The sequence below is a fragment of the Grus americana genome, chromosome 3 (genome assembly GCF_028858705.1).
Source record: "Grus americana isolate bGruAme1 chromosome 3, bGruAme1.mat, whole genome shotgun sequence".
NCBI lineage: Eukaryota > Metazoa > Chordata > Aves > Gruiformes > Gruidae > Grus > Grus americana.
This window is the reverse complement of record NC_072854.1, coordinates 3,894,471-3,919,627: the sequence shown is the minus strand read 5'-3', so window position 1 is coordinate 3,919,627 and position 25,157 is coordinate 3,894,471. Positions and strand designations below refer to the sequence as shown.

General features: G+C 47.8%; 1 protein-coding gene across 3 annotated transcripts in view; it reads right to left on the bottom strand.

Annotated features, from left to right (window-relative positions):
* Positions 1–4,941: 4,941 nt before the first annotated feature.
* The window catches only part of GATA4 (GATA binding protein 4), a 28,022-nt gene continuing 7,806 nt past the window's right edge, over positions 4,942–25,157 (bottom strand). The window contains exons 2-7 of one of the 3 annotated variants that reach the window (XM_054821859.1): positions 12,873–13,042; positions 10,684–10,764; positions 10,096–10,221; positions 8,819–8,906; positions 8,408–8,550; positions 4,942–7,287 (exon numbers count right to left, since the gene is read on the bottom strand). In XM_054821859.1, coding sequence (XP_054677834.1) covers positions 7,105–7,287; positions 8,408–8,550; positions 8,819–8,906; positions 10,096–10,221; positions 10,684–10,764; positions 12,873–13,042 — 791 coding nt within the window. In that variant the 3' untranslated portion in view covers positions 4,942–7,104. The remainder of the gene's footprint in view (positions 7,288–8,407; positions 8,551–8,818; positions 8,907–10,095; positions 10,222–10,683; positions 10,765–12,872; positions 13,043–25,157) is intronic. The other 2 variants (XM_054821857.1, XM_054821858.1) reach the window with 2 other exon arrangements.

Here is a 25,157-nt window from a genome sequence, read left to right as displayed (position 1 = left end):
TTTCCATCCTTGGGGATAGTCATAATTCAATTAAGTAAGGCCCTGAGCAACGTGCTCTAATGGTAGTTTTCACCCCACAAGCAGGAATTTGGCCTGGGGATCTCCAGAAATCCTTTCCTACCACAGGTTCTCCAGGAGTCAGAGAGGACCTTTAATTAGACTGAGCACTGCTCCCTGATCAGCACTGGAGTTGGCTCATCCCCTCCCCTTGCTTTACCAGCCGCTAGCCCCACTGACTGCAACAGCACAGGGGCCATTAGAGAGAATTCATACACTCTACTAGCAGCATCTGGGATCAGAAGCTTCTGAATGAGGGGGAGATGAAGCAGCACCATCCTACAGCACCCCATAGCTCCCTCCAGGAAGCCACACCAGTACATAAGGGGTTATTTCTGGCATGAAATCCCAGCCACATGTCACTTGCAGTTCTTCTGAGGACTTCTACCAGGATTGGGTGTACAAGAAAGAAACATGGAAAGCACAGTCTAGCTTTCATCCCACAGTGCCAATTCCCCCTGCAGACAAATCCCAGAGACCAGCACTGACCAGAGGCTCAGCTTCAAACTCCACAGAAGCCGATACAAGGCTCTGAGCTACCTGGCATAGCTCCGAGATAGTTTGATCTGAAAAATCAACAGCAGTATTGTGCATGCCCCCCTACCTCATGCTAGCATCTCAGCTTCTCCGCTAGCTCAGATACACCAGCCCACGCTTGCATCAGCTCAGAGCAACTGTGAAACCAAAGCCGTCAGTGCCACGTGTTCCTGCCACAGCCCTCTAACCCACCTGCTGCCACAGCAAGGGGACATCCTTGTGCGTGGAAGCTTTTAGCCCAGAAAAGGCATGTGAGCCAGCAGCCACCCCCACGGGGCTGTGAACAGCAGTGAGGTGTGGAGATACCCTCAACAGGAGCAGGCAAGGCAGCAGGGCTGTAAAAGCCTTCATGTGCTACAGCATAAACCAAAGCTCTTTCGGAAGAGCTCAAGAAAAAAAACATGTCAGGGAACATTATCTGGATCCCAGACATGAAATTAAAAATATTAATGGGTCACACAAACTAGCTTTACCAGGACTGAGCTTTATTCCCCTGTCTCCTAGAACATGGGATAACTATTCACAGGCCTCTTCCAGTTTCACCTAAAAAAGCTGCATATTGTGTTCAGACTTTAGTTAAAAGCCAGTCGCAGATCCAGTCAGCTAAAGAGGTGCTCTGTCTGCCAAAGGCACCAGCAGCAACCTGGATCCCTGCAAGCACTGTTTGGCCAGCGGACACAGACCATCCAAGGGGTCTGCCCATGCCCCAGGCCCTTTGGGTCTTCCTCCTGACTCTCCAAGCACTGGCTTCATGTCAGCTCGCACAGCCCAGAGCTCAGACCCCAAGGAAGCTCATCGCCTGCATTGCTGCACAGCTCTGAGTACTACTGATGCAGTTCACAAAAGGCTCATTGTGAGACTACAAGTGCTGAGCACTTTGTAGGTTTTAATGCACACGCTCCCCCAGCTGCAGCCACTCTGGACAGCAGATTGCTGTTCCTTTTCAAGAGGAGAGCCTGCCCTTAACCTCAGGGCATCAGAAGAACCAGCATCTGCTGTCTCTAGTCTCCTCCTTCTCTCCATGGACCTTCCTACTTCATGTTTTTACTCCAAACCTACTTCAGTCTCTTCTAAAATGTTCCTCCCTCCAAGGAGAAAGAGGATAACCAAGCCCCAGCCCTCTGCAGGCCATGACACACATCCCCCCGAAAGCATGACCACTGCACCCCAGAGCCTGTCCCAGCCACCTGGGCTGGTACCACTACAGGCCTGGGGCAGGGATCCAGGTCTCCATAAGAAATCCTCCCTGTGCAGGGGCTCGTTTCCAGTCCTTGCACTCAGACAGAAGCCAAGCACCCACACCAGGACATAACAAGGACAATGCTGCTAGGTTCATCCACCTCAACCAGCATTACCTGCACACCCACACTGCCAGCTCACCCGCACCCAGGGATTGCAGCCCCACACCCTGCTGCAGAGAAAGCCCCACCATGAACTCACACCCCTGCAGAGATTTCAAAGCACAGCCCTGACCCTCCACATGCAATTAAGGGAGTGCAGAGCTCACCATCTTCTCACACTCATCCAAGCATCAACTTGCAGCTCCCCAAAGTAACTGAGCCCCAAGTTCCCCCTATCACCCCATCTCCCCAGGGCTGTGGAGGCAGTCTGCCCCCACCAAAGCACTGGGCAAGGAGGAACACCCAACACCTTCACATGCACCATGCAGAGCCCCAAAGGCAGCACCCATTGCACACACCCCTTCAGCCCCACATCCAGCCCTCAAGCCACTGCCCCTCCCAGGCTCACCCTGTGCGTGCATCTGGGCAGCAGACCACACAGCCTTTCTCCCCTACTTCATTGCCTCCCTTCTGCTCCTCCATGCTCCAGAGCCCTTCTTCTGCTGCCAGTCCCCCCTCCAACACCTCCTCCCCCCCAGCAGTTCTACTCTCTCCCTAACCAACCAACCCACCCTCAATACCACCTTCAGCAGCCAAAGCCCTTCCACTCACCTGCTTTTATAGTAGAGGAGGACCCTCCACCCCCAAATATCAGGGGAGGGCCCCAATTGGCAGGTGTAGGAGGAATGGGTTGGGTTTTAAGTGCTGGTTACAGCCACCTCACCAGTTGTACTGGTGTCTAGGGACTGGTTGGGCTGGGAAGGAAGCTGGGGACCCCAGGGAGGAAGGTTGGATGCTCATAGTAGGGCTAAGCTCTGCCACCCCCACCCTCTGCAGAGGCACAGCCCTTGCAGGAAATGTGATTTTGGCTTAAGGGTGGTGTCTCTGCATTCAGCTGGAAGCAATTAGGCTAACAACAGCCTATTGCACAAGGCCATGTTAGTGAGCAAACAAAAACCGAAGTCGCGATTGTATGAAAGTGTCCTGAGGAGCTTTTCCCCAATCTGCTGTGCAGAAAATGTATTGGGTGCTTTTCCCCTTTTGAATTAAAATCATAGAACCATAGAATGGTCTGGGTTGGAAGGGACCTTAAAGGCTATCTCATCCTAACCCCCTGCCATGGGCAGGGATGCCCTCCACTAGACCAGGTCGCCCAAAGCTTCATCCAGCCTGGCCTTGAACTGCTTCTTTGCTGGGTCTGGCTCTTCTGGTGTTTGTCATCCTCCATTGGCCATCCCAGCTCCTACCTACAAGAAGGGGTTCTGTGTGACTCCAGGGCTTGGAGACAATGTTCAGTCTCCTGCAATGACTCATTGCTTGGGAGTCCCCAAGTATGAGCAATTAATTTACCAATGATTTTGCCTCTCATTAGAATCTAATGTTTATTTGGAAAAACATTTCCACCATGAGGGTGGCCAAGCAGTGCAACAGGAGCCCAGAGAGGTTGTAGGATTTCCATCCTTGGGGATATTCAACACTTGACTGAACAGGGCCTCAAGAAACCTGATCTTCTGACTTACTCTGTAATTCTGTTGTTAGGAGCTCCCTGGGACAGGACCCATTGCACCATTGCTTCTCCAGCTGTGCTCCATAGGTGATTATTTACCCCCAGCCCTCTCCAAGAAGCTTGTGAGGGTAGTCAGAGTCAAGCAGCAGCTTTCTGGTTTTATTATCATTGTTTTATTTCCATTAGTTCTAAAGGTGTAGAAGTTACGTGGATTGGTAGCCATACTACTTCATAATATATATTTTTTTACATCTTTAAATAATTACAGCTTGTTCAGTTGGTTGGTTTCCCTCTCCCCCTTACAAATAAGTGTCTGTTTCCATGGGACCTTCCCAGGTAACCTGGGAAGCTTCGAAATTTATACATGGGGAGAAAAACAGCAAAACAAAACACCACCCCTGACATAGTCACAGCTTCAATGTTACATTAAGAGTTGTTGATCGCTTTTAAAGCTCCCTTACGATATTCCTGAGCTCCTCCTGATTGCACCCTCTCCAGCCAGCCCATAAGATTGCAAGTGAGAAATGGATCTCTTCTGATCAATTTAGAAAAGAGTAACTGAAGTGATGCCAGATATTGCACTTCCACAAAGAGGAAAGACATTTAGCAATGGTTAAGTGACCTTTCTACCCCTCTGGCTCTCTGTCCTGGTTCTCGTCTGCTCATTTCACTCTGGACTGACAGTTGCTCTACAAATTTTGGGTGATTGAAAACAATGACGGAACCAGGTGTATCTGAACTTGTACTGCTTGTGGTGCAATAGGAAGGACAAAAGAGCTAATTTGTACTACCAAAGAGAGCCGAGGTGTCGTCATGGCCCCCAGAGCCCCACCTTCCTAAAGCAGACATCTTGTCCTCTTACTGGGGCCCTTGTAAATGCTCCTCACTGTGTTTCAAGAATTATTTTTTAGGCTTTAAGGAAGGCTGAGAACCAGTTAAGAAATCTCTGCCATGATCATTTAGATAACCTGAGGGAGTATATGGCAGTTTTACGTCTGGCAGGGATTTTCCCCTTTCATTGCAAGTGGACTCCTTTATGGCATCTTGGAGTGTGTTTTAAGGGCAGGAGAAAAATTCAGCCAGGGAGTTTGGCTTTCAGGGTAGGAGGAGGAGCACAGCAATAATAAGGCAAGGTGGACAGAGCCTCTGGGAGCAACCGTATGGAAAGAGAAACGCTGTATGTGTTTGGTCTGGACTTTAGCTCCTCTCCAGGAGGCCACCTGCTTCCCTCCCTCTCGGATTGTCCAGGGTAGTTCTAGGTATCTCAAACATGTGCATTAGCCAAGCTGCATCTTCGTGGTGCATGCTTCTCTGTCACAGACAGGAATTCACAGCCAAATCCCAAGAGAGCTCAACTGCCATTTACAAAGGAATGTAGTTCAAGAAGGAGGCAGGTTAAAAACCTCCATGCCTGGGGAGAAACACCTTTATGTTTTCACCCCAAATTCATATTTTTAGGTGCTATTTCTGGCCTCTTATCTGCAGCCTATCAGGCCTGAGTAAAATCACAGAATTTCATTTATTTTTATTCATGTTTCATGAATGTCTTTTTTTTGTTTGTAATTAACACTAATGAGGCTAGACCCTGCATTAGCTCAGCAAGACAGAGTACAAACTCTAGTGCAAACACCATCCAGCCATCCCCATGGCATCACTGCCATCGTGTTTTTCTCTGGGGAGTGCAGAGGCTCTGTCACCCCTCCAAAACCTGCAAATCTGAGTTACACAGAGCACAGAGAATGTGGAAGGGTACAGGTGTCTGTGACTCCAGTCCCAGTCTTTATCACGACCAGTCCAGTTGAATCCTTCTCCTTAAAGAAGCTTTTCTACCATCAGGAGGAAAATGGTGAGTTCAAACAAAAACAATACAATGCCATTCTTTTGCTTCAACCATGTATGTGGCTTTCCTCTTCACCAAGCCATGTACCTCAGTATTTGGTTGGAAACACTCTTTGTAGGAATGTTAAATAGTGGGAGATGGATGATAGCACATTTGGCAGGGGGATGCACAGTCCCTCTTCTAGATTTTTACTTGGTAGTTCCGTACTTGAGTTCTGGATGCAGGGAGGAAAGAAAGGAGCTGGGAAGGCAAGAAGAGTAACAGAGTTTGGGAGTGGACAGAAACAAGAGTGGAGAATCTTGCAGGACGAGGTCTCCCAGAAATTCTCTGCCTGGACAGGCAAAGCTGTCCCTCCTCAGAAATGTTGATGAAAATGTCATGGCAAACATCTGATGAAGCACTTAGATGGCACAGGGGAGCTATGGCATCTGCGATGCTGGAGTTTGTTAAGCACATGCTAGAGAAAGAGCAGTCAGGGCGAGGTTAGGTAGAGTCGGTCCCTTTGGGAAAAGGGAATGAGTCAGTGAGCTCTCAGCATCTCTTCCAACCCCATTTTCTAGAATTCCCTGGTTGCTGAGAGCCTTATGGGCAAGAAAAACCATGAGTCTTGTTTTAACACTTGTGCATGGATGGAGCTATGCTTCTGTTGCAAGCAAGCAAGTCTATGCACATACTTGGTAAAGAAAACAGCCCCTGCCTACCTCCATTAGAGGCTGAAGCCTTTACTTATTGCAAAAGGTGAAATCCTAAAGGGTTAGATGTGTGAAATGGTCATGAGCCAGCTGTTAGGGGGAAAGTAGGCACTCACAATACAGCCAAAAATAAATGACAATCAAATTTCATCAATGACATCAAAACCAACAGAAATGTATGCAAAATAATTAAATTAACTGTCTCAAAAGCCATGGCACAGCAGCATTAGAAGAGCATCGTTCACTTGCTGTGCTCTTGAATAATCTCTAAGCCTGGCTTGTAGCTATCCATAAGAGAAGAGCCCAGCAATCTCCTCCAGGATTTGATGGCCAGTGTGGGTCTCCTCTACCTGCTTCCAGAAGGTTCCTCCTTCCAAAATACCCCTTTGACTTTGGACAGACCTTCTCCAGGCTCAGCCAACAACCTTTTGCTAACACAGTTCCATGACTTTGCAATGATAAATAGGAAAGGAGTTAAATATGGACATTCGTTAGGTTTTCAGACCATCTAGGAAAATGAAGACAGTACTCTAGATGTGTAAGCTGAGGATGTGGGGGGGAGGGTCTCTTTTTTTTCTCTGCCCTAGATCATATCAAATGCACTAAAGCCACCACAGCATGTCTAGTGAAGTCTGTTCAACAAACTGTTCTGGAACTGGCTCCATTTGGTGGAAGATCACTGAATTTGGGTAATGAGAAGGTGGTGGCATTTTCTTCTGGTCAGAAAAAGAACAGATGGTGACAGAAGAAAAAAGTGTCTCTGCTCCACCATCATCTGAGTCTTAAATGCCGGATGTTTTTAAATAAACAAAATTCAAGAACTGTGTCCATCTTTGTGTTTCTGGCTATTTCATAGAAGGTGGTGATAATCAAATAGAAAGGCTTGCTTAAAGGCGGGGAAAAGGCCTCAAATCCATTAGCTACTTTGAGATTTGAGTCTTCTCTGTTCATTTCATAAGAGCTCTCCTACACCTCACATAAGTCCTTTTTACCTCTTTGCTGGAACATCTCACAAGGGGAGAGAAGGAGGGAGAGCAGGGGAGGTGGGAAACAACATTGACTTGATGATTACGTGGCGTCTTCTTCATCTCTCAAGCAGATCAGCCTGAAGTCCATGGGTGGAAGACCAGGTTATGCAGTTATGATGTCCCCGTGGTTTTCAGCTAAGACCAGGCTGTTCCAGGAGTCCTGTTTGGAGCTGGTTTGTGGAGACTGGCTGATAGCTGACTGGTAAGCCTGCGGGGAAAGCTTCAGAGCTGAAATCGCAGGGTGAATAGATGATCCATGTCCAGACATGGCAGAGACTGAGAATGCCTATGGACAAAAGAAAATCCTGTGAACAAAGCTTCAAACCATAGAGGACCCGTGAATCCCTTTATGGGGGCTGATGCTACTGTAATAATATGTCTGTGGATTTGTTGTAGAGCTATAGATTGCAGCTTATGCATGATACTGTAGACAGACTCTTTCCTTCTTGTTTTAGACCCTGTTCTTTCCTGTTACTGGAAATGAGGCATCTTGTTCTCTCCTAAATGTCAGAAATGATCATTTTACCTCCCAGAGCTTGAGATTTCATTGGCCTTGGAGTCTCCTAGCTTACAAATAGCCTCCTGTGGATTGCAGGACACAATAACAGTGCTGCAGGTACAGGATCAGTCCAGCACAACACTCCACCACTTATTTTTTCTCTAGGGAGGAAACTGGAGTTCCCTATATGAACCCAAAAGGAGAGCAACTATCATATACCTCTGCCTCTGAATCATGCTGTGCTGTGGGGATCCTTAACCAAAGCACATTTATTAAACCTCATGACATTTGCACAGATCAGCTTCCAGATCGGGGTGTTGCTCAGCAGGATAAGCATCTTGGGTGGATGCAGCGCTGGTCCCAAGACATCTGGTGGTGGAAATGGTACAGAGCACACCGCTTTACCCTGCAGCTCTCTGCCATCATGCTGGCTTACTTTACCTTTCGCAGGCACTCAACTCAGATTAGGGCTGTGTGAGTTTATTCTCCTCACACTGCAATTCTCATAATGCTCAACACACAGCCATCCAGTGCAGAGAAAGTAGGGTAATATTGCCAAGTTTTTCCTTGCTCAAGACAAATCAAATCATAAAAAGGGAACGGGCATTTTCTTGCTATGGGACCTATATAGCTGTCCAGCTAGAAGGAATTTTATGTTTTCAACAAAGCTGCTACTTCTTGTTGTCCATTCAGAACTGCCACAAACCATTAAAAATCTATATTGTACTGTAGACATGGTGACAAGAATGCGGGGATTTGCCCCATCCCAGAGGTTAGATCTCTTACTGTTAACTCCTAGACCCCTGGGTTGAAGAGAGGCAGCCTTTTTCCACAGAGGTTTTAAGGATGTTCTTCTTACTGTCCTAGTTCCCATCTTTGTCCCACTGCCAGCATCTCCCCTCTGTACCTGAGAAATTGGGCTGTGGTGCCCGTAATGAGATGAGAGCCCAGGTTCTGTTTTTATGGGGCGCATTTCCTCAGTGGTCGTGGCGCTGCTGCTGCTGCTGGTGGAGCTGGTGGTCGGGGTAAGACTCTCGCTGCTGGATGGACCTGTGAGAAAGCAGATGGTAAAAGAGGTTCTTCCCAAAGACCTTTCAGTACAGATCTGTATCCACCCACCCAAAGTTAAGAGTGGGTAAAAATAAAAAAACAAATAGTGGGAAGGGCTTTGTTACTGCTGAAAGGCATTCAGACATCCCCCATTTTTGAAGAATCAGCCCATTTTGTGGTTGGGTGTCTTATTCACAGGACATGATGGTCAGAAACACAAGTGCACACATGTGTACAGATATGATAAACTCCCCTATTCAACACTTACCTGCTGGTGCCTTTGTTTTGTTAAGGTTCTTCGGCTTGCGCTTCCTCGTCTGAATCCCCTCTTTTCTCATTGCTAAAGGCCTTGGAACCTACAGAGCCAAATATAAAAGCACATTGGTTTCTGTACATCCATCTAGGAGAATGCATTTCCAGCTCTACCTCGTAGGCTCCCTGAAAACCAGCAGATTTAATTGAAAGCAACAATAAGATGGAGCCCAAAGTCACTGGTCAGCACTGCTGTGTGAAGAGATATGTCAAAGCTACAAGATGTGCATCCAAATGGGAATAGATAGGCTTTTCACATCATAAGTGTTGAGTGTTTTAAGTCCAGAAGGGAACAACGGCTCATGTGATTTACTTTCCTGCTTAACTCAGAGCAGAAGACATCTTTCTGGCTAATACCTGCTTTCTGGAAAGGTACCAAGCCCGTGTGGAGAGCCGTCCCTTGGGAACTGATCCCACTGAGTTAGTCACCCTCATAGTCAGAAACACGCTGGGATTTCTAGGAAGAATTGTTGGGTTAGGTAAGGCTTCCCCTCATCCACCTTGTCTTCCTCTTCCAGCTTTCACTTGTCTCTCACCAATGCTCTTCTATCCACTCTGAAGCACTGGACATCATCGAGAGCATGGATGTGTATAAAACCCCTAGGAATAGCAATGAGAAGCGGAACTGGGGGTTGCTCCTAAGCAATCACCAGGGTGTTGAAGGCCTCTGTCTCTGCCATGGGAGTGGCCCCGTTGCCACTGACAGATGGGAGAAGGACTGGAGATTTGCATCTTGAGGTCCTGCTATGCCTTGGACTCCAACAGGACTCTCCTAGATATATCAGACATAATATAGATACATGATGCCCCCCCTGGCAGGAAGAGACTATCTGGACACCCACGCAAGAAAAGTCATCTATCAGTCCCATGACAAGTCTACAACCAAGTCTTAGCTGGGATCTGACACCCCGTGTGGAGGAGCTCACCCCTTCTTTGTGCTTCTGACTCAGATTTCTCACTAAAGCGACCGAATTAGGTGGGAAGAATCTGGTCCTGCTTTTATTGGGTTTCAAGACTTTGATTCAAAAGGTATCTAACTAGTATGTGAGAAATGCCCTGCATGCATCACCCCTGCCAATATAAACATGACGTAACTTTGAGGGGGACTAAAGCCCAGAGGGACATCAGGAAAAACAGCTCCAGGAGAGCAGAGTGTTGCACAACAAACCCAGTCCCCAGCTTGGTGCTACTAATACCCTCCCCACAGACAGTAGAGATCAATGAAGGCATTACCCCATGGAGCTTCATGTAGAGTCCGCAGGCGTTGCAGACGGGCTCTCCCTCGGCGTTTCTGCGCCAGAGCGTGGTTGTCGTTGTGTGGCAGTTGGCACAAGAGAGACCGACACGGCGGGAAGCCGACTGCGAGGAAGAAAACACATTAGACCTTCAGTGCTACCACCAGCAGCATCTCAGATCCCAACAAGCTCGCTCTAGCACACCTCAGGTCTTTCTCTCCTCTTGCCTCCCTTCTCATTTCTCTGCCTTTTTCTCTTCTCGCCTTGGTGCAGTGGATAACACAACTGCCTTTTTCTTCCCCTACTTGCTCCACTGCCTTTCCACTGCCTCCTGCCTGCCAGTGCTGCACAGATATCTCAGCTGTCCTGGGGTGTCTCCGATGGTGCCAGAAACATCACCTGAACAGAGCCCCGGATCTCCAGTGGATCTAGTAGCAGCTTAAGAGACCCACTGCACATGCACACACCTACACTAAGGTGTCTGGATCTCAGACCGTCCTTCCCTTTCAGGCTCCCAAGCCCATCACCTTCTAGGCATCATGGCATATCCCAAGAAGACGTTATCAATGCCATGAATTTTACATACTCCTTGCTGGGTTTGCGTGATGTTGCTCATGTGGCTTGAGGGGGAGATAAGAAAAAGAGTGCCTCCAGCAGCATCGTCTTCCTAAAGATAAAGATGGATAATTAATAGGAATCTCCACTAATGAAACAGTGTAGGGAACAGGCCTTTTCAAGTTCCCTGTCTGGGTGAACTGGATAACCAGGCTCAAGAGGCCACAGGAGGAAGACAATGGGCTTAAAACCATATAAAATACCAGTTTTGAGCTTGGAAGCAGAGTGGGAGGTGGGGGAAGAAAAAGCCATATCCTCCACATGTGCCTAACTGTTCCCAGCATCCTTCAAAGCACAGGTCTTAAGAGGCTGAGGATAAAGTCTGGATGGGCTGGGATCAAACGCCATCTTTGCTTGCTTTGCTTCTGTTCTGGGGACTGAACAGAAGTGCTGGAGCTGTATGAAGATGCCTGTTCTTGTGGTGCCTGAAAGGAAGCCTACAGGGAGGAAATCTGGTGCTCTTGGACATCTAACTAGCTCTGCAGACCTGAACAGCATAGCTGGCTGCTGTGTTCGGGGTGAAAGCCGGGGAGATGAGGACCTGGCAGCTACCAGGGATTTCCTCTGTGATCTTTGCCACAGCACTTCTCTCCATGTCTTCTCCCTCATTATAAAACAAGATCAGTTAATCTATGGCAGCAGGACAATAAAAAGTGAAATTCAAGTACTTCTTAAGACTTCGAAAGCTGGAAACCCCTTTCGTGTAAAGAAACGAAACACTGCTTTAGTTGTAACCTCTCCATGTATTAGCTTCAATCATCGGCCTTTGTAAGTGGACCGAGAACTTAAAAGAGAGCTTGCAGCAAAGGCAAAGATCTCCCCTTGCAGGGGCATATCTCAGTCTCCTGAAAAAAGGGGTTACAGAGTGGCAGGTTAAACCCAATCACTTATACTGAATATATTAATTCAGGTAAACCAATTGTCATTACTTTAACCACACTCCTACATTGCATCCCTAGACATATCCTCCTTTTCTTTATGGAAATTCTTTCCCAGAAGAAAAAGCAGGAATTTGGCAATTTTTGCAAGATTTCCAGGTTTCCAGCTGCCTAGAAAAGTAACAGAAGTGCATGTACAGATCTGCACAGCTCATGCATTTATACTTCTTCCCGGGTTTTCCAAGCCCAAGGCTGTGCAGAGTTAAAAGCATGCGTAGTTGCTTGCTCCAAAGGACCAAGCCTGATACCCAACGGGCCATTCCTGACTACACAGATGTGCCCAAGGGTAACATGTAGAGCAGTAAATGAAACAGGGCAAGGTCCTGGGTGCTAGGGTGCAAAAGCTGCTGGCTCCATCAGTGCAGTGTCTAAGAAAGGGTTTTCACAAGAGGGCGCTGGCTGGCCGTGGCTGGTGGCAGCGCTCAAGCTGCCACTGTCATTTTTGACACCTGCAGAGGACAGCTGGGTTTGGGCACAGCCAGGTCTGGGCAATGCGAAGGGCAGGCCAGGTTGGGGATGGAGCCTCATGGAAGACAAGGAGAGGGGAAATATGGCCCCGAGGGATGGATTGCTGGCTCTTTGCTGCCTAGGGTCACGATTAGCCCTGGGGCCCAGACTACAGAGACCTTCCCAAAACTCCTCACCAAAATGGGCAGAGACAGGCAGGATATCAACACCAAAATGTTCCCCCAGGTTCCTCATGCATACCCCATCCTGGCCCCACAGGCTATGGGGTGCCCCAACCTGCCCCACAAGTTGTGCTTCAGCTCACCCAATGGAGCCAGGATTGGGGTATCCAGAAAAGATGGCCAATCACCATGAAGCGACTGGAGAATAAGGACCCTGAGGGTAAGAGAAGATGGACTGGTGGTGTGGTGGAGCTGGAAAGGGTTTCCATTTGTCCTAATATGCCTACAGGGATACTAAACCAAAGACTGGCTTTTGCTAAACCTTCACCATGGTAGTCCCCCTGTGTCCTATAGCCCCTTCCACCGCCTGGCCTGGGTATCTTCAGAACCGCTCTAGACAGTACAAGGTCTTGGAGTGCACCAAGCACAAGACAATCTGGATTATTTTGGAAATCTGGAGCAAAACTACATAGATTGGGAAGATGGAAACCCAAGGATTTGAAACACCCCTGGCATCTCCACCTAGCTGAGGTCTTTTTACCTTGTCCTCACACACAGCCTTGCCTCACGTGCGTTGTATGATCTTGACTTACCAGCCTCCTCTGAGGTTTGAACAAGGGCCGGTTGATGCCATTCATCTTGTGGTAGAGCCCGCAGGCATTGCAGAGGTAGTGCCCCGTGCCATCTCTCCTCCAGAGTGGGGTGGACATGGCCCCACAGTTGACACATTCTCGCCCCTCTGAATAATCATCAAAAAATTCTGCTGCCATGATGGAAGATAAGGGAAAAGACTTGGTTAATTAGGCGGCCATACCTTTGATTTCTGATCTGGTTCTCAATATTTGAGCTTAGAAGTGACATTTCAAGAAATCACAAACATTCTGATTTTATAGGGTACAAGAAACAGCTCTTCCTTTCTCAAGAAAGCCCCTGGGATTATTGTGAAGAGGAAACGCTTTCTCAGCCATACAGCTTTGGCTGTAGGACTTCTGTGCCCACAGGGATGTGCTGGGACACAGATACAAGGAGAAAGAAATAGAAACCTTCCCTTCTGCTCTGACATTACCCAGTTTTCAAGATTGGGCATATCCAGGGCAAGCAGCTTGGGGCAGGCGAACAGCCATGTTTACAGTCAGGACAAATTGCCTGCGACCATGGACAAACACAACCCAGACCCATGAAGCAGAACTGCCCAGAGATCGGACAGCTGCCTGAGCATCTCTCAACAGGGCTCAAGCAAACATGGGCAGGGAAAGCTGTGCCCGTATGCCCCACTACCCCGCAGGACTGCTCCTCACCCAGCCCGTGCCAGCTCCCACCCAGCCCCCCTGCAGAGGTGAATGGCTGCAGAGGGCCAAGGAGGAGAGACGTTCACGTGCCTTCGCCCTATTCTCTGCACAAGAAGCATCTCCTGAACTACAAGAATCCACATGTGCAACCCCAGCTCAGGCTGTCAGCTAACAGACATTCACAGGTGTCAGAGACTCAGCTTTTGATGCAAATCTCCACCGTGCTTGATGTCACTCTCCAGGGCTTTGTGCATGAACCCACCACGTTCCTCGTTGACCCTCCACCAGGGCCTGGCTGCAGTTGTGATGTGAGGGTAAGGACAACTGCGCTGGGCTGGGCCAGTCCAATCCCTCTGGCTATGGCAGGTCCGTATCATCTGCAAGGTGGTGCAGAGGTCAACACACCTTGACTGCATCATCATTTGGAAAGACGCAGGTCAGCTCACCCTTGGATACAATGCCCTCGAGAAGCCAAGAACTTTGCCTAATAAGCATCAGCTATAGGTCTTGCTGAGATGTAAATATAGCTGCATCCACCTGGCATGGCCCTTGAAAATGTGCATTCCTGATGGCGATCCCACCCGGAGAGTATCAGCTATTGACTTCAACTTGGGGATGTATTTCTTCTGTTACAAAAATGTTCCTTCCTGCACACGGTAAAACAATTGTGGAGAAGAAGAAAATGACAAATGAGAGCAAAGGGCTCCATTACTTAGCATAGGCTGGGAATAAACCAGGCTGCTGAAAATATTCCCAACAAATGGCAGTGCACAGGAGACATTTGAAGGACAGCAAGAGCTTTGCATCAGGACCTTCAGCCGTCACAGACCAGCGTAACATTAGCTCTTAAAATGTTAGTGTGCATCTTGCTATATTTTGTGCTTGTCCACCTGCTTGTTATAAAAGTATCCCAGCTTTCTGCTGGAAGACAATAGTTCCCCAAAGAGCAAACCAACAAAATTTGGCTTCTTGCTGATATGTGTCTCAATCCCATGTGGATTCTCTGAGATCTAATAAGGGTTATGTTCAAATGTCAGCATTATTTTCTCTTCTCTCCAGACTATTTTTGGAAAATCTGTAGGAAACTACATAACCATGAAACAGCCAAAGGATTAAAAAATTACTAAAGTGGCGCCAGTAAACAGAGACACAGAGAAAAAGATTGATGTGAGCATAATTCTCCCTAGAAAAGCAGGCTAAAAATGGCAAGAGATTACACCGTGTGGCCATGGGGAAATACTAGAAATTAATTTACCCGAGGGGCTCTGGAGCCAGAAAAGAAGGAATCCAGTATCTTCTCAACAGCTTAGAAAAATCTCATTGCCTTTGAGCAATTCTGGTGGTTTAAGAAAGATGGAAATCCCTCCAGGTGACTTTTGTACACGTGGATTCAGTGATACCGTAACCATAATGCCTCACTTTCCCCTTTAAAATCACCATTGAGTCATAGCCAAAATCTAGATCAAATAAACTTCCTCTAAAAAGAGAAGGGATTGGAACAGCTGGTCAGGAAAGAACTCATTTCCTTGAAAAATCTCAAGAAAGGAAAACATTTCACTGTTTTTTTCATCTTAGAAGTTGTTGAGGGTTTTGATTATAATTTTCCAAAGAAAAAGCCAAATTATTTTCAGCGTAATTTTTGTCCTGTGAGAAAACCCTTTCTTCTTTGAAAATAATTCAGTACAAAGTTGTTTGTTGATATAACTCAGGGAGAATTTAGCAGAGCAGAGGTAGTCCAAAGGTAACAGTTAAAACTCCTGACCAATTTGAGTTGTGTCTGTGACTAATTACAAAATACCATCTTTTCTGAAGACTTTTCCACCAGAAAACCAAAATCTGAAAGTTTTTCATCAAAGAAAAAGGAGAAAATTCCTAACAGTCCCTCTGAAACGTGAAGAGTTGGACTAGCTCTTGAATAAGAAGGTCCCTCAAAATGGGTATGATAAGAAGAAATGTCAAGTATGGGTATACTTCTGTTCTTAGAAAAAAAACCAGGATGTGGAGTTGAAACCAGGCAAAATGCAAGTCTCTTATTTCCTGACAATAATCAAATTTGCTACTGGATATTGAATGTTATTTCCTAAGAGTTTGCATGACACCCAGCTCCACTGTCTATATTATTTTCACTGTTGGTTTGTAAATCAGACATCCAAAATCCCCGTGCAAAGCAGTCTGGAGACTTGCTCTCCTTTTTTATCTCTTTTTGTTTGAGCTATATTCTTCACTACTTGTTTGGGGTGGGTTTTTCAGCTTCCATAGGATTTGGACTAGAGCTTTTTCTCTTGAGGAACTTTCACTGGTTTAAGTTAAAAAAAAAAAAACAACAAAAAACCAACAAAAACCTCTTCTTCTTCCGTAGTAATAGAATTTGTGTGATTTTCCCCTCTCAGCTGCAGACAAAGGTGATCCTTGTGAACGTTAATAAACAGGAATCACTGGTGCTTGAGATGGGGAAGGAACAGACTTTGTTCCCAGGGCACACTGAGGCTCCATGCAATAGGTGGCTCTCCGTAATCACAGCCCTCCTGGGGCGATACCAGATGGGTGCGTCCCTTGCATGCACCACCCAGTGCTGAGTCAGAAGATGACATCTGCAGAGTGTAACCTCATTAAAACCATTCCTGGAGCCCCATCAGAGTAGAGGGAGGTCCTTGACCTCAAGAGATCTCACCTGGGGGAGAAATAGCCTCTCCTGCTTCAAAGTGTGCTGGCGAAGAATGTCTCTTGGACACTAGTGGATCCTGGCTCAGAGAAGAGGACGTAGGCTTAGTGTATGCCCTTTAGTGAATGAAGGGCATTTTGGCACCAGTGGAGAACTGGAAGGCAAGGGACTGGATTTCTTGCTAAAAGAGGTGCTATAATTTCACAGCATCACTAAGCTCATGGATGAAGTTGCCGAGGAGAGCTTTCTGAGCTGACCTTCTGGCCACACCACTGAGGCATCCCAGCTGCTCCTGAAAACCTGAGGGTCTACATAATAATGAGAAAGTATCACCTGAAGAACTGCAGCCTGTGCAGTTTGATGTGGGTGGGTGTCTAAGACCTAGGAAATGCAAATGCTCAAAATAGGTGCTTGTTTCTGAAGATGTGGGCCATGGTGTCCACCTGTCTCCTTCCCCCAGGGACATAGCTGGGGACAAGACCCTCTCCCCATGCCTGCTTTCATGAGAAGACAGCAATATCTCCAAGGTCACTTTCAAGACAAGCCGAGTGCTCAGAGCCCACAGGAACCACAGTCCACCGGCAGGCTGAGTTACATTGGGCATGGAGGTCACTGGGCCTCAAGTGCACTGATTGTTTAATTTTCCATTGTTATTAATAATGAGGATTAAGGCATGGTGGACTGGAGACTCCCCGGGAAAAAGCAGCAAAGTGTTTTCTTGGCTTCTGTCTCGGGGCTGGAGCTCTAAATCCTGGCATTATGAGATCCCCTGACACTTATTCCTTGTACTTAGCAGCTGGGAAAGGAAACGTTTATTCAGGCAGCAAATTGCCCGAGCGGCTCCCAGAGGGCCCTGAACAATGCGGGGGGAAGGAAAGGCTCCCCCAGTCACACTCAGGGCAATAATTTCCGTATTGTGGCACAGGAGCCGCTGCCTGATAATGGAGATTTATGGGTCCGTCCGGTGACCTCTGTAATAGCCTTTCTGCTGAAGAGATTTACTCCCACTGCCAAAGCCAGGTATGGCCAGCACTGGGACAGGGTTGAGGAAGGGATAACGTTTGCCAGTTAGGCTGAGAAGGACACAGACCCATGGCTGGAATGGCCTCCTTCACTACATGTGCTGAATGGTCTCATCTTCCTCCTTGAACGTACAGCTCCCCCAGGTGCCTTTGCCCAGCCCTTATCTTGGATAATATCAGTCTTGGGATCATTCAGTCCTTTTTATGGGTCGGGTCCCTGGCGTTGGCTCACGCTAATGGCCTTCTACTTAATTCTTCGTAAGACCCTACCTTTAGTCCGTGAAGGAGCTTCTCACATGAGAGCAAATCATGAAATCTCGCTGAATGACCCAGCTGGTGGAGAGGATGGATTGGGTCCTGTCCCTATCCTGGTCATCAGCTTATTGTGTAGAAGGAGATCTTTCTCCCCTCACACCTACTGTTTATGAGGACTGCAAGGTCCCCCGGGCAGGAAATGTCACTTGTGTGTTGCACAACAGCTTCCTAATCTTGGGTGAGGCCTTGAGCATGCTAATGTCAGAAATACTTTCCACAATGGGACATTCAGTCCCCAGGGAGCCAGGAGTAACTCCTAAGTGGGGCACTGGGGTCTGGTAGGGAAAAAGCATACTTGGATATGGCCCTTCATGGCTTTTAGTCACTGGGAGTGGTCCTTCACATCCACCGCCAGGTCCACAGAGATCAACTGGTACGGACAATGCAGGGCTCAACAAGAAAGCAGATCTGAGCACCGCCAGCCAGTCCACACCTACAGGCACTTTTTCCAGCATGGTTAGGACATGACAGCATCTCTGACCAAGGACATGGCCCACCCAAACTCTGAGTACTTTTGCCTTCCCAATCAGGAGAATCAGATACCCTCTTGGAACCAAGTCAGCTGGGGATCAGAGGGAGGTTGTCTAGGACTCAAGTCTGAAGAGTGGCTTGAACTGCCTTCTCTGGGTCTTTCCACCATCTCTGCAAACCCCAACTCTGCCAGCCTGACAGCATGGCCATTCCTAGGCCCAAACCTTCTGGGTTTGTTTGGGCTTTTCTTTAGCAACCCTAAATCTGTTAACCTTGGAGAGATCATCTTGAACATGTAAACCTGAGGGATCAGGACCCAAAGGAATAATAACAGTAAAAACACCTACGATAGAGAGATTTTGAATCCCTCAGTTCAGAGCCAGCAACCAGTTTATAAGTTTCTGTTCCCAAACCAGCTTCTAGAAGGGGACAAAGAGCCCTCCCTGCACTGGTTTGGGTCAGACCCAGTTGTTGCTGCATGAGAAACAACAAGGAGGTTGTCTACCTTCTTCTGTCCTCCAGCCCCCTCCTGCCTTCAGCCACTCTGGGTGAAGAGGGATGGAAAGAGGCTTCCATTAATATAGCACTGGAGTTTTGTTTACAGCTGGAGGGATATTTAATATCAACATTTCCCCCTGCAGAAGTGTCTTCTCAACCCAATGAAGCAACTCAGCAAAGGAGAAGCTGTCCTTCAAACACAGCCAGGCACTTACAGGCTCTAAACAGACCCTGAGAGCAATTTTCCCTGCAGAGAAGCAGTTTCCTAAAACAATTTGTTATGATAAGAGGTGAGAGCCACGATCCTGTGTATACACAATCCCAAATGGACTCTCAGGGGCACTCGCAGCTGAGGCAAAGGACATTGGCCCCTTGGACACATGGACACCCTGGGATCCCACCCACCTTCTGCTTCAAGAAACAGCCACGACAGCACGGCAAGGGGAAACAGGATTTGCCATTCCCAGCAGCTCAGGATAGTTTGTCCCAAATCCCTAGATTGTTTCCATTAAAAAGTGACAACGTGGAAATACTTCCTGCAGTTCAAGCCCTTAGGGGTCCTTTTAATAAGCATTTTGCTGCAGCTAGTAGAGCTGAAAGTCACATTTTCTATTTCTTTTGAATGGATTGAGATGCTCCCATGAATTGCATGACTCCAGAAGCTGAAGTTTCAAGGGGAAAAACGCACTGAAAGGTTTCTGATCAGATCCACAGCAGTTAAAAGTGCTGGTTGGTCCAGTTCCATGGCAGAGCAGGGCTGAACTGGAAAGGAAGACAGCAGCAAAACCAAGGAGAGAGAAAAGTAGAAGAGGCAGGGAGTGGCTGTAAATAAAAAAGCCCAAATTTATTCATGGGAGAGATCTGTAGCCAAAAGAAAGGTGCCAGTGAGCTTTTCCTTTTTCGAGGGGGACATCACCAGCTTGACACATGGACTGGGATCAGAAAGCCCATGTGCATTATCTTACCCTTCAGCTAATGGAGCCGAGGATGTTTCTGTAAAAACAGGTTCTTCCCATTGGCTTTTTCCCCCTTCTCTGCCTGTTTCCCCTCTGACAGAATTTGGGAAAATTAATCCAGGGCCCCACTATTTTAGAGGCTAATGGGACCTAGGTACATGGGGAGAGCAGGACAGTGCCTGCTTGAGTAGTGCCCATCGCTGGGTTGAGTGGTGGTGGGAATGTGGCATCCTAGTCTCTGATCTGCATTAACAGAGAACATCACCTGTGTGATTGCTGATCTGCAGGAAAGGGAGAAGGGGGTAAATTCCTCACTGTTAACCAGAAACACAGTTTCAAGCAAAATGCATCATTGTGAAGCTTCTCAGAGATGGCTCAATGCTGTCCCAGAATGTTTTGGGGTTTATCTGACATGTCTACAGTGGAGAAAATGGTTGGTTACTCAGTTGGCTTCCTAGACCAAACAGCTTTCCCCCTGCAAACCTAAAGACCCTGCTTATTGCTTAGGAAACATTGGACCTACAATCTGGCTGAGCCACGTGCCGCTTTTGAAAAGGCAAAGAAATCTGTTTTCTACTTGCTTATGAAATGCCACAGTGAGACCGTTCCTGTGCAACCATTCCCAGGCCAAATGTTTCACGTCAAGGCAAAGGGAACATTGCGTCCTTCCCCTGCAAAGCTCCCGCCTCTGCCTCCGGCAAGCCAAGGTCTATGGCACACGCCATTGCCAACAGCCAAGAATACTCCTTTCCTTCATGGATATGTTTTTCTCAGTTTGAAGGACAGTAGAGGTAGAAGCAGCCAAGGGACCAGCTGAGATTATGTGCAAGAGGGACATGACGGGAAGGTTGGTCAAATCCTGGGCTTGGATTTGAGTTCAGCCTTGGCTCCACAATAGGCTTCCCTCGAGCAAGGCTTTTCATCCCCTTGCAACACTGTTCCTCCCCCGTGAGAAGGAGCAAAGGCTCTTCCCTGCCTCACTGGAGAGGGGCAACAGGACAACTTTCAAAGGCCACAGTCATAGATGTGGAGACAAGCAGTGGATAGAAGGTGGGTGGAAACGGGCTGGATTCCTCTAAAGCAGATACAAACTGCCTGTTTTGGAAGGGGGCAGCAGATGGTCCTGGGCGGGGACTAGCCAACCTGGTTGCTTGGAAAAGCATTGACAGCTCTCCAGCACACCAGAACCACCAGACCCCAAACTATCAAACCCAATGGTTGCACCAGAGCTGACTGGAGAGACTGTTGACCCACACACTGAAGTACCGTGGAGTACCCACATCCAAAGGGTACACAGACTGCTAGCTATACAGGAGACAGGCATGCAAGCACCCCTGAGGATGTAGGTGCTTTTGGTCAGAGTAATTGCTGGCTACCCCTTCAATAGCAACCTGGTGTCCTACAGCAACTTCCGCTGACTGTCAAGTTGTGCATGTGTGAAGGTCCAAGGTCTGCTTTCTTTTGCTGAGATGCAAGCCTGATCCCACCCACCAAAGTGACCTGCCCTTTCTTACTCCTACTTACAGTTTTTACACTTGTAAATATCTGAGGCTCTTCTGATAAACAGGAGATTCCTCTGCTTATCAACTGTCCAAATATTTTTTAACAAATCTTAGATTAGAATGGAGAGCCCAGGGAATGGCCAGGATAGGGCCATCCACAGCTTGGGGTCTGCTTGGCGGCAGGCACCTGGAAATGGTCTTTCTCCCTTTTGACAAAGGGAAAAAAAAAAAACCCTACAGCATTTTCCTCCTTGAAATATGTTCCATCTCCAAATGGACATGCCCTAGCAGAGGCTCTCCTTTGATGACTGCAAAGGAAGGGACAGTGGGGAAAAAAAAGGATCAGAAAAGCTTGGGATTTGCAATGCGATGATCCCACCTAGGCAGCTGTTTCTGAGTTGGGCACAGGCAATGGATCATCTCTGACCTGTGCAGCCGTGGCTGGTGTACCCACAGGGGACCACAAGCAGGTGTGCTGTGGAGCCATGCCAAGCTGCTGCTCCACGGCTGGGCCATGGGAACTGGCCTTATGGCTACTGGGTAACTGGTGAACCCTGAACATAAGCCCAGCTAGCAGAGTCCAGACACTCTCGGACCCTAATCCACTGGTTCCCAGGACCTGCACCTGCTTGGGTCAGGCTGAGATGGTCTGTGCTCAGACCTTGCCAAGAGCATGGTCCGTTGGGTTCCCATGGCTGGCATCTGGCACTAGTTCATCATCGAGCATGACATAACCTTCACGTGCTCTTGGCCCGCTCAGGCTCCTACAGAGCAGCTGATGATGTGTCACTTAGGGACATGGTTTAGTGGTGGACTTGGCAGTGTTAGGTTTACAGTTGGACTTGATGATTTTAAAGGTCTTTTCCAGCCTAAATTATTCTATGATTCTATGAGCTAAAACTCCTTAAACCACGGGAACCCAATGGTTTGTGGTTGTATGTCCTAGCACAGCAACTGTCTGTCTGATGGTGACCATCTGTCTGTCTAGAGAGGTGACTACCAGCACCTGGGTGGACCAAAGCCAGGGCCAGCTCTGAGCCCAGGGAAACTGGTGGTGTTTGGGATCATCACAAACACATCGGGGAGAAGCTAGGCAGATATATGTGGACAACAGAGCCAAACTCTTCTCAGCGGTGGGGGAAGAGGACGCAGCACAAACCACAGGCTGGGCCTTAGGAAAAGCATTTTCATTAGGAGGTGGATTGAGTACCCATGGCGGGGGAATTCCCATCCCTGGGCATTTCCAAGCAAATCCACAGCTGACCTCAGCTAGTGCTAGTGGTTGTCCTGCTTCAAGCAAGAGGTTGGACTGGAGAACTTCCAGCCTGCATTTCTGCAATCCCACAGCTCCACAAAATCAAAGTCAGTGGTTGGTGGGTTTTTTTTCCCCAGTCTAGTGCAGATCAGAGGGAAGGACATTTATCCGCTTCAAATCAGCAAAATCCTGCTTGTAGGAATGCAATTCATTGTATTATTATTATCATATGTGTGTGCATATTATACATGTGTGTTTGTATTTATGTACACCCATACATATATACACACATATATATTTTTATATATACACATATAACATGTCCTTAAGAATGCCATTTTAGCAAGCTAGGAGTCATCTCTAATCAAGTCTCCTTGCTTTTGCTATTAGAATTATGACTTTATGGCCATGTATAGAGAATATATATAGAATATGTATGTATAGAATATGTGTACAGAATTGTGTGTGTATATATATATTTATCTATACATGCACAAATATAACACACATATATATTTAAAAACTCACTTGAGATGTATAAAACATATATATACCATGTATAGAATTATATATAATATAAAACGCTCCACAGGTCTGAGCTCTGAACATGACGGCACTAACCAATATTGATGACCATGTGCATATCCAAACCCTCGTCCCAGTTTTCTTTAGCTTGCTAATTTAGACACAGGCTCTGACTCCAACTCAGAGGTGTTAACACTGATAAATCCCACTCAGAGGAGTTACACCAAAATAAATTAAACCAGCCTCTGGCCTCCCCACGGGACACCAGCCAGGGACAAACAAATAGGTGTTCATCACGTTATAGGGGACAGTCAGTTTGTCTAACCCCTGGCCCTTCTCTTTTCCTCTTTTATTAGTTATTCTGAACGTTAAGTCAACTCAGCCCTCGAGCGGGGTGGGAGGATGGAGCGATTCTCCCAGCTGCCGATAAAGCATCTGCAAAGGTCAGTTCGCACAGAAACTGCAGCCCAGGCCACTAAAACAGCAAGTACCGAACTTATCAGGGCAACATATAACTTGTAGTTTTTCTAACTCAATTGATTGGACTTTTTATCTAAAATAACAGGCATTATAAGATAGGCGAAAGTCGAGATAAGGAAGAAAATTGAGTAGGTCTTGAATCAAGATCAGCTTGGGGACAGGTTCAAACTCCCACACCTGCCCCGGAGGAATCAATGAAAGTTTCTTGGCCTCGTCCGCTCGTTTTGAAATGCTGCTGAAGTTGAGTGAACTTTGAGACCGCGGCGTTTATTCTGTGATTATAATTAACCTGCTCACCCGTTGTTATTGATTTCGCGTGAAGGGAGGTGACAGAGTCTGACCGGGATGTTGGTTTAGGAATAGAAATGGTTGGGGAGGGGAGGCAGCAGGGCAGGCAGCGGGGCAGGCAGCGGGGCAGGCAGCTAGCCTTGCTGGAGGGAGACCTTTCCCCAGCTGGGAACGACGGGAAGAGGGTACAAGGGGGATTTCATCCTCCTGCTTGTGGTCCTGCTTGTGCTGGGATCTGGGAAAACCCTCAGAGCTGGATCTTGACATCCAGAGGGTCAGGGTAAATCACAGCACTGATGGTCTGCCCCGTTAAAGCAATGAAGGACCGAACATAGGAAGCCCCTGGAGAAAAGCCTCGGTCATGCCCAGGATCCAGGGCATCCTCCCAGCCCAGGAGAGCATGAGGAGGAGACATCCCCCAAGCCCGCTGCCTCTCTCATGCTCCACATCACCAAGACATGTCCCAACTCAGCGTCCTTCCCAGCAGCCAGTCCCCTGAGCAGCCAGCCCCTGGGGCCAGCACTCCCTTCCCAAAATAATCTCAGACATCTGGGGCCAAACATGTCATTCAGAGGAGTCCTGATGTCTGGGGCTCACCACCTCACTGATTTTCTACAGCTCCAGCACTGCAAGCCCTGAATATTAAATAATGATGGCTCCCTGGCTTGGAAACTCACAGGAGTTTAAATAATAAATATTAAATTATTTTTATGTCGCTTCTGGAGTTTCAGCGTGAAGGAGTCAGGGTTTCCCAGCTTTTCTCTTGTCCAGAAAAGCTGTTCCTTCCCTTCCTGCAAAACCAGAGCCTGACGTATGATAACGTGACTCTGGAAGCTGGAGCCTGAAGGGAAACCCAGGTGCATGGAGGCACAACGGCTGGCAAATGCCAGAGGCAGGCAGCTGAGAAGCAGACGAGGGAGATGTCTCCCAGACTGTTTGGAGATGTTTGCAGAGCCATAGGAGACAGCCCACTGCCCCAGCCCTCGAGGCCAGAGGACAACCTGGAACTTGGTTAAATTCTATAGAATTTAAGCAGCCAAAGAGCACCGTGCAAGCAGGAGCTGTGAAAAAAAAAAAAGCAAAAATTGGCAAAATCTTGCTCCGAGGGAGCGACGTGGTCTCTTTTTCTCCCCCCTGCTCCATCTCTGCCCCCAACCTCTTCTGCTGGGCTCAGGTTTTAACCTTTTAGGAGAACCTGATGGCAACAGGCACCCAGTCTGCCCCAGCACCCCATAAATACACCGTGCCGTGGCTGGAAGCATTGACTGGAGGAAAACGGCTGAGCTTTGGGAAGAGCAAGAACAGGCAGCGGCGTCCCACCACGGGACCTCTCCTGAAATGCTCCCCCAGCAGACACCGACCTAATTCCCAGGGATTAGGAGGAAACATTTCCAGGCAGTGATTTTGTTATCCCAGATTCAGAAGCATCCAGTACCAGTCCCTGCTGGAGACGGGAGATCAGCCTCGCTGCATCGCTCATCCGGCTGCCCTCACCCCACCTCTGCTGGAAAACTTACTTTTCCTTGACTTTCCACGAATTATTTTTTCCCCTCTTTCACAAACAAAATGAGTTTCCGAGTCCCTTCCCAAGGCTGGCACAAGTTGTTCGAGCCCA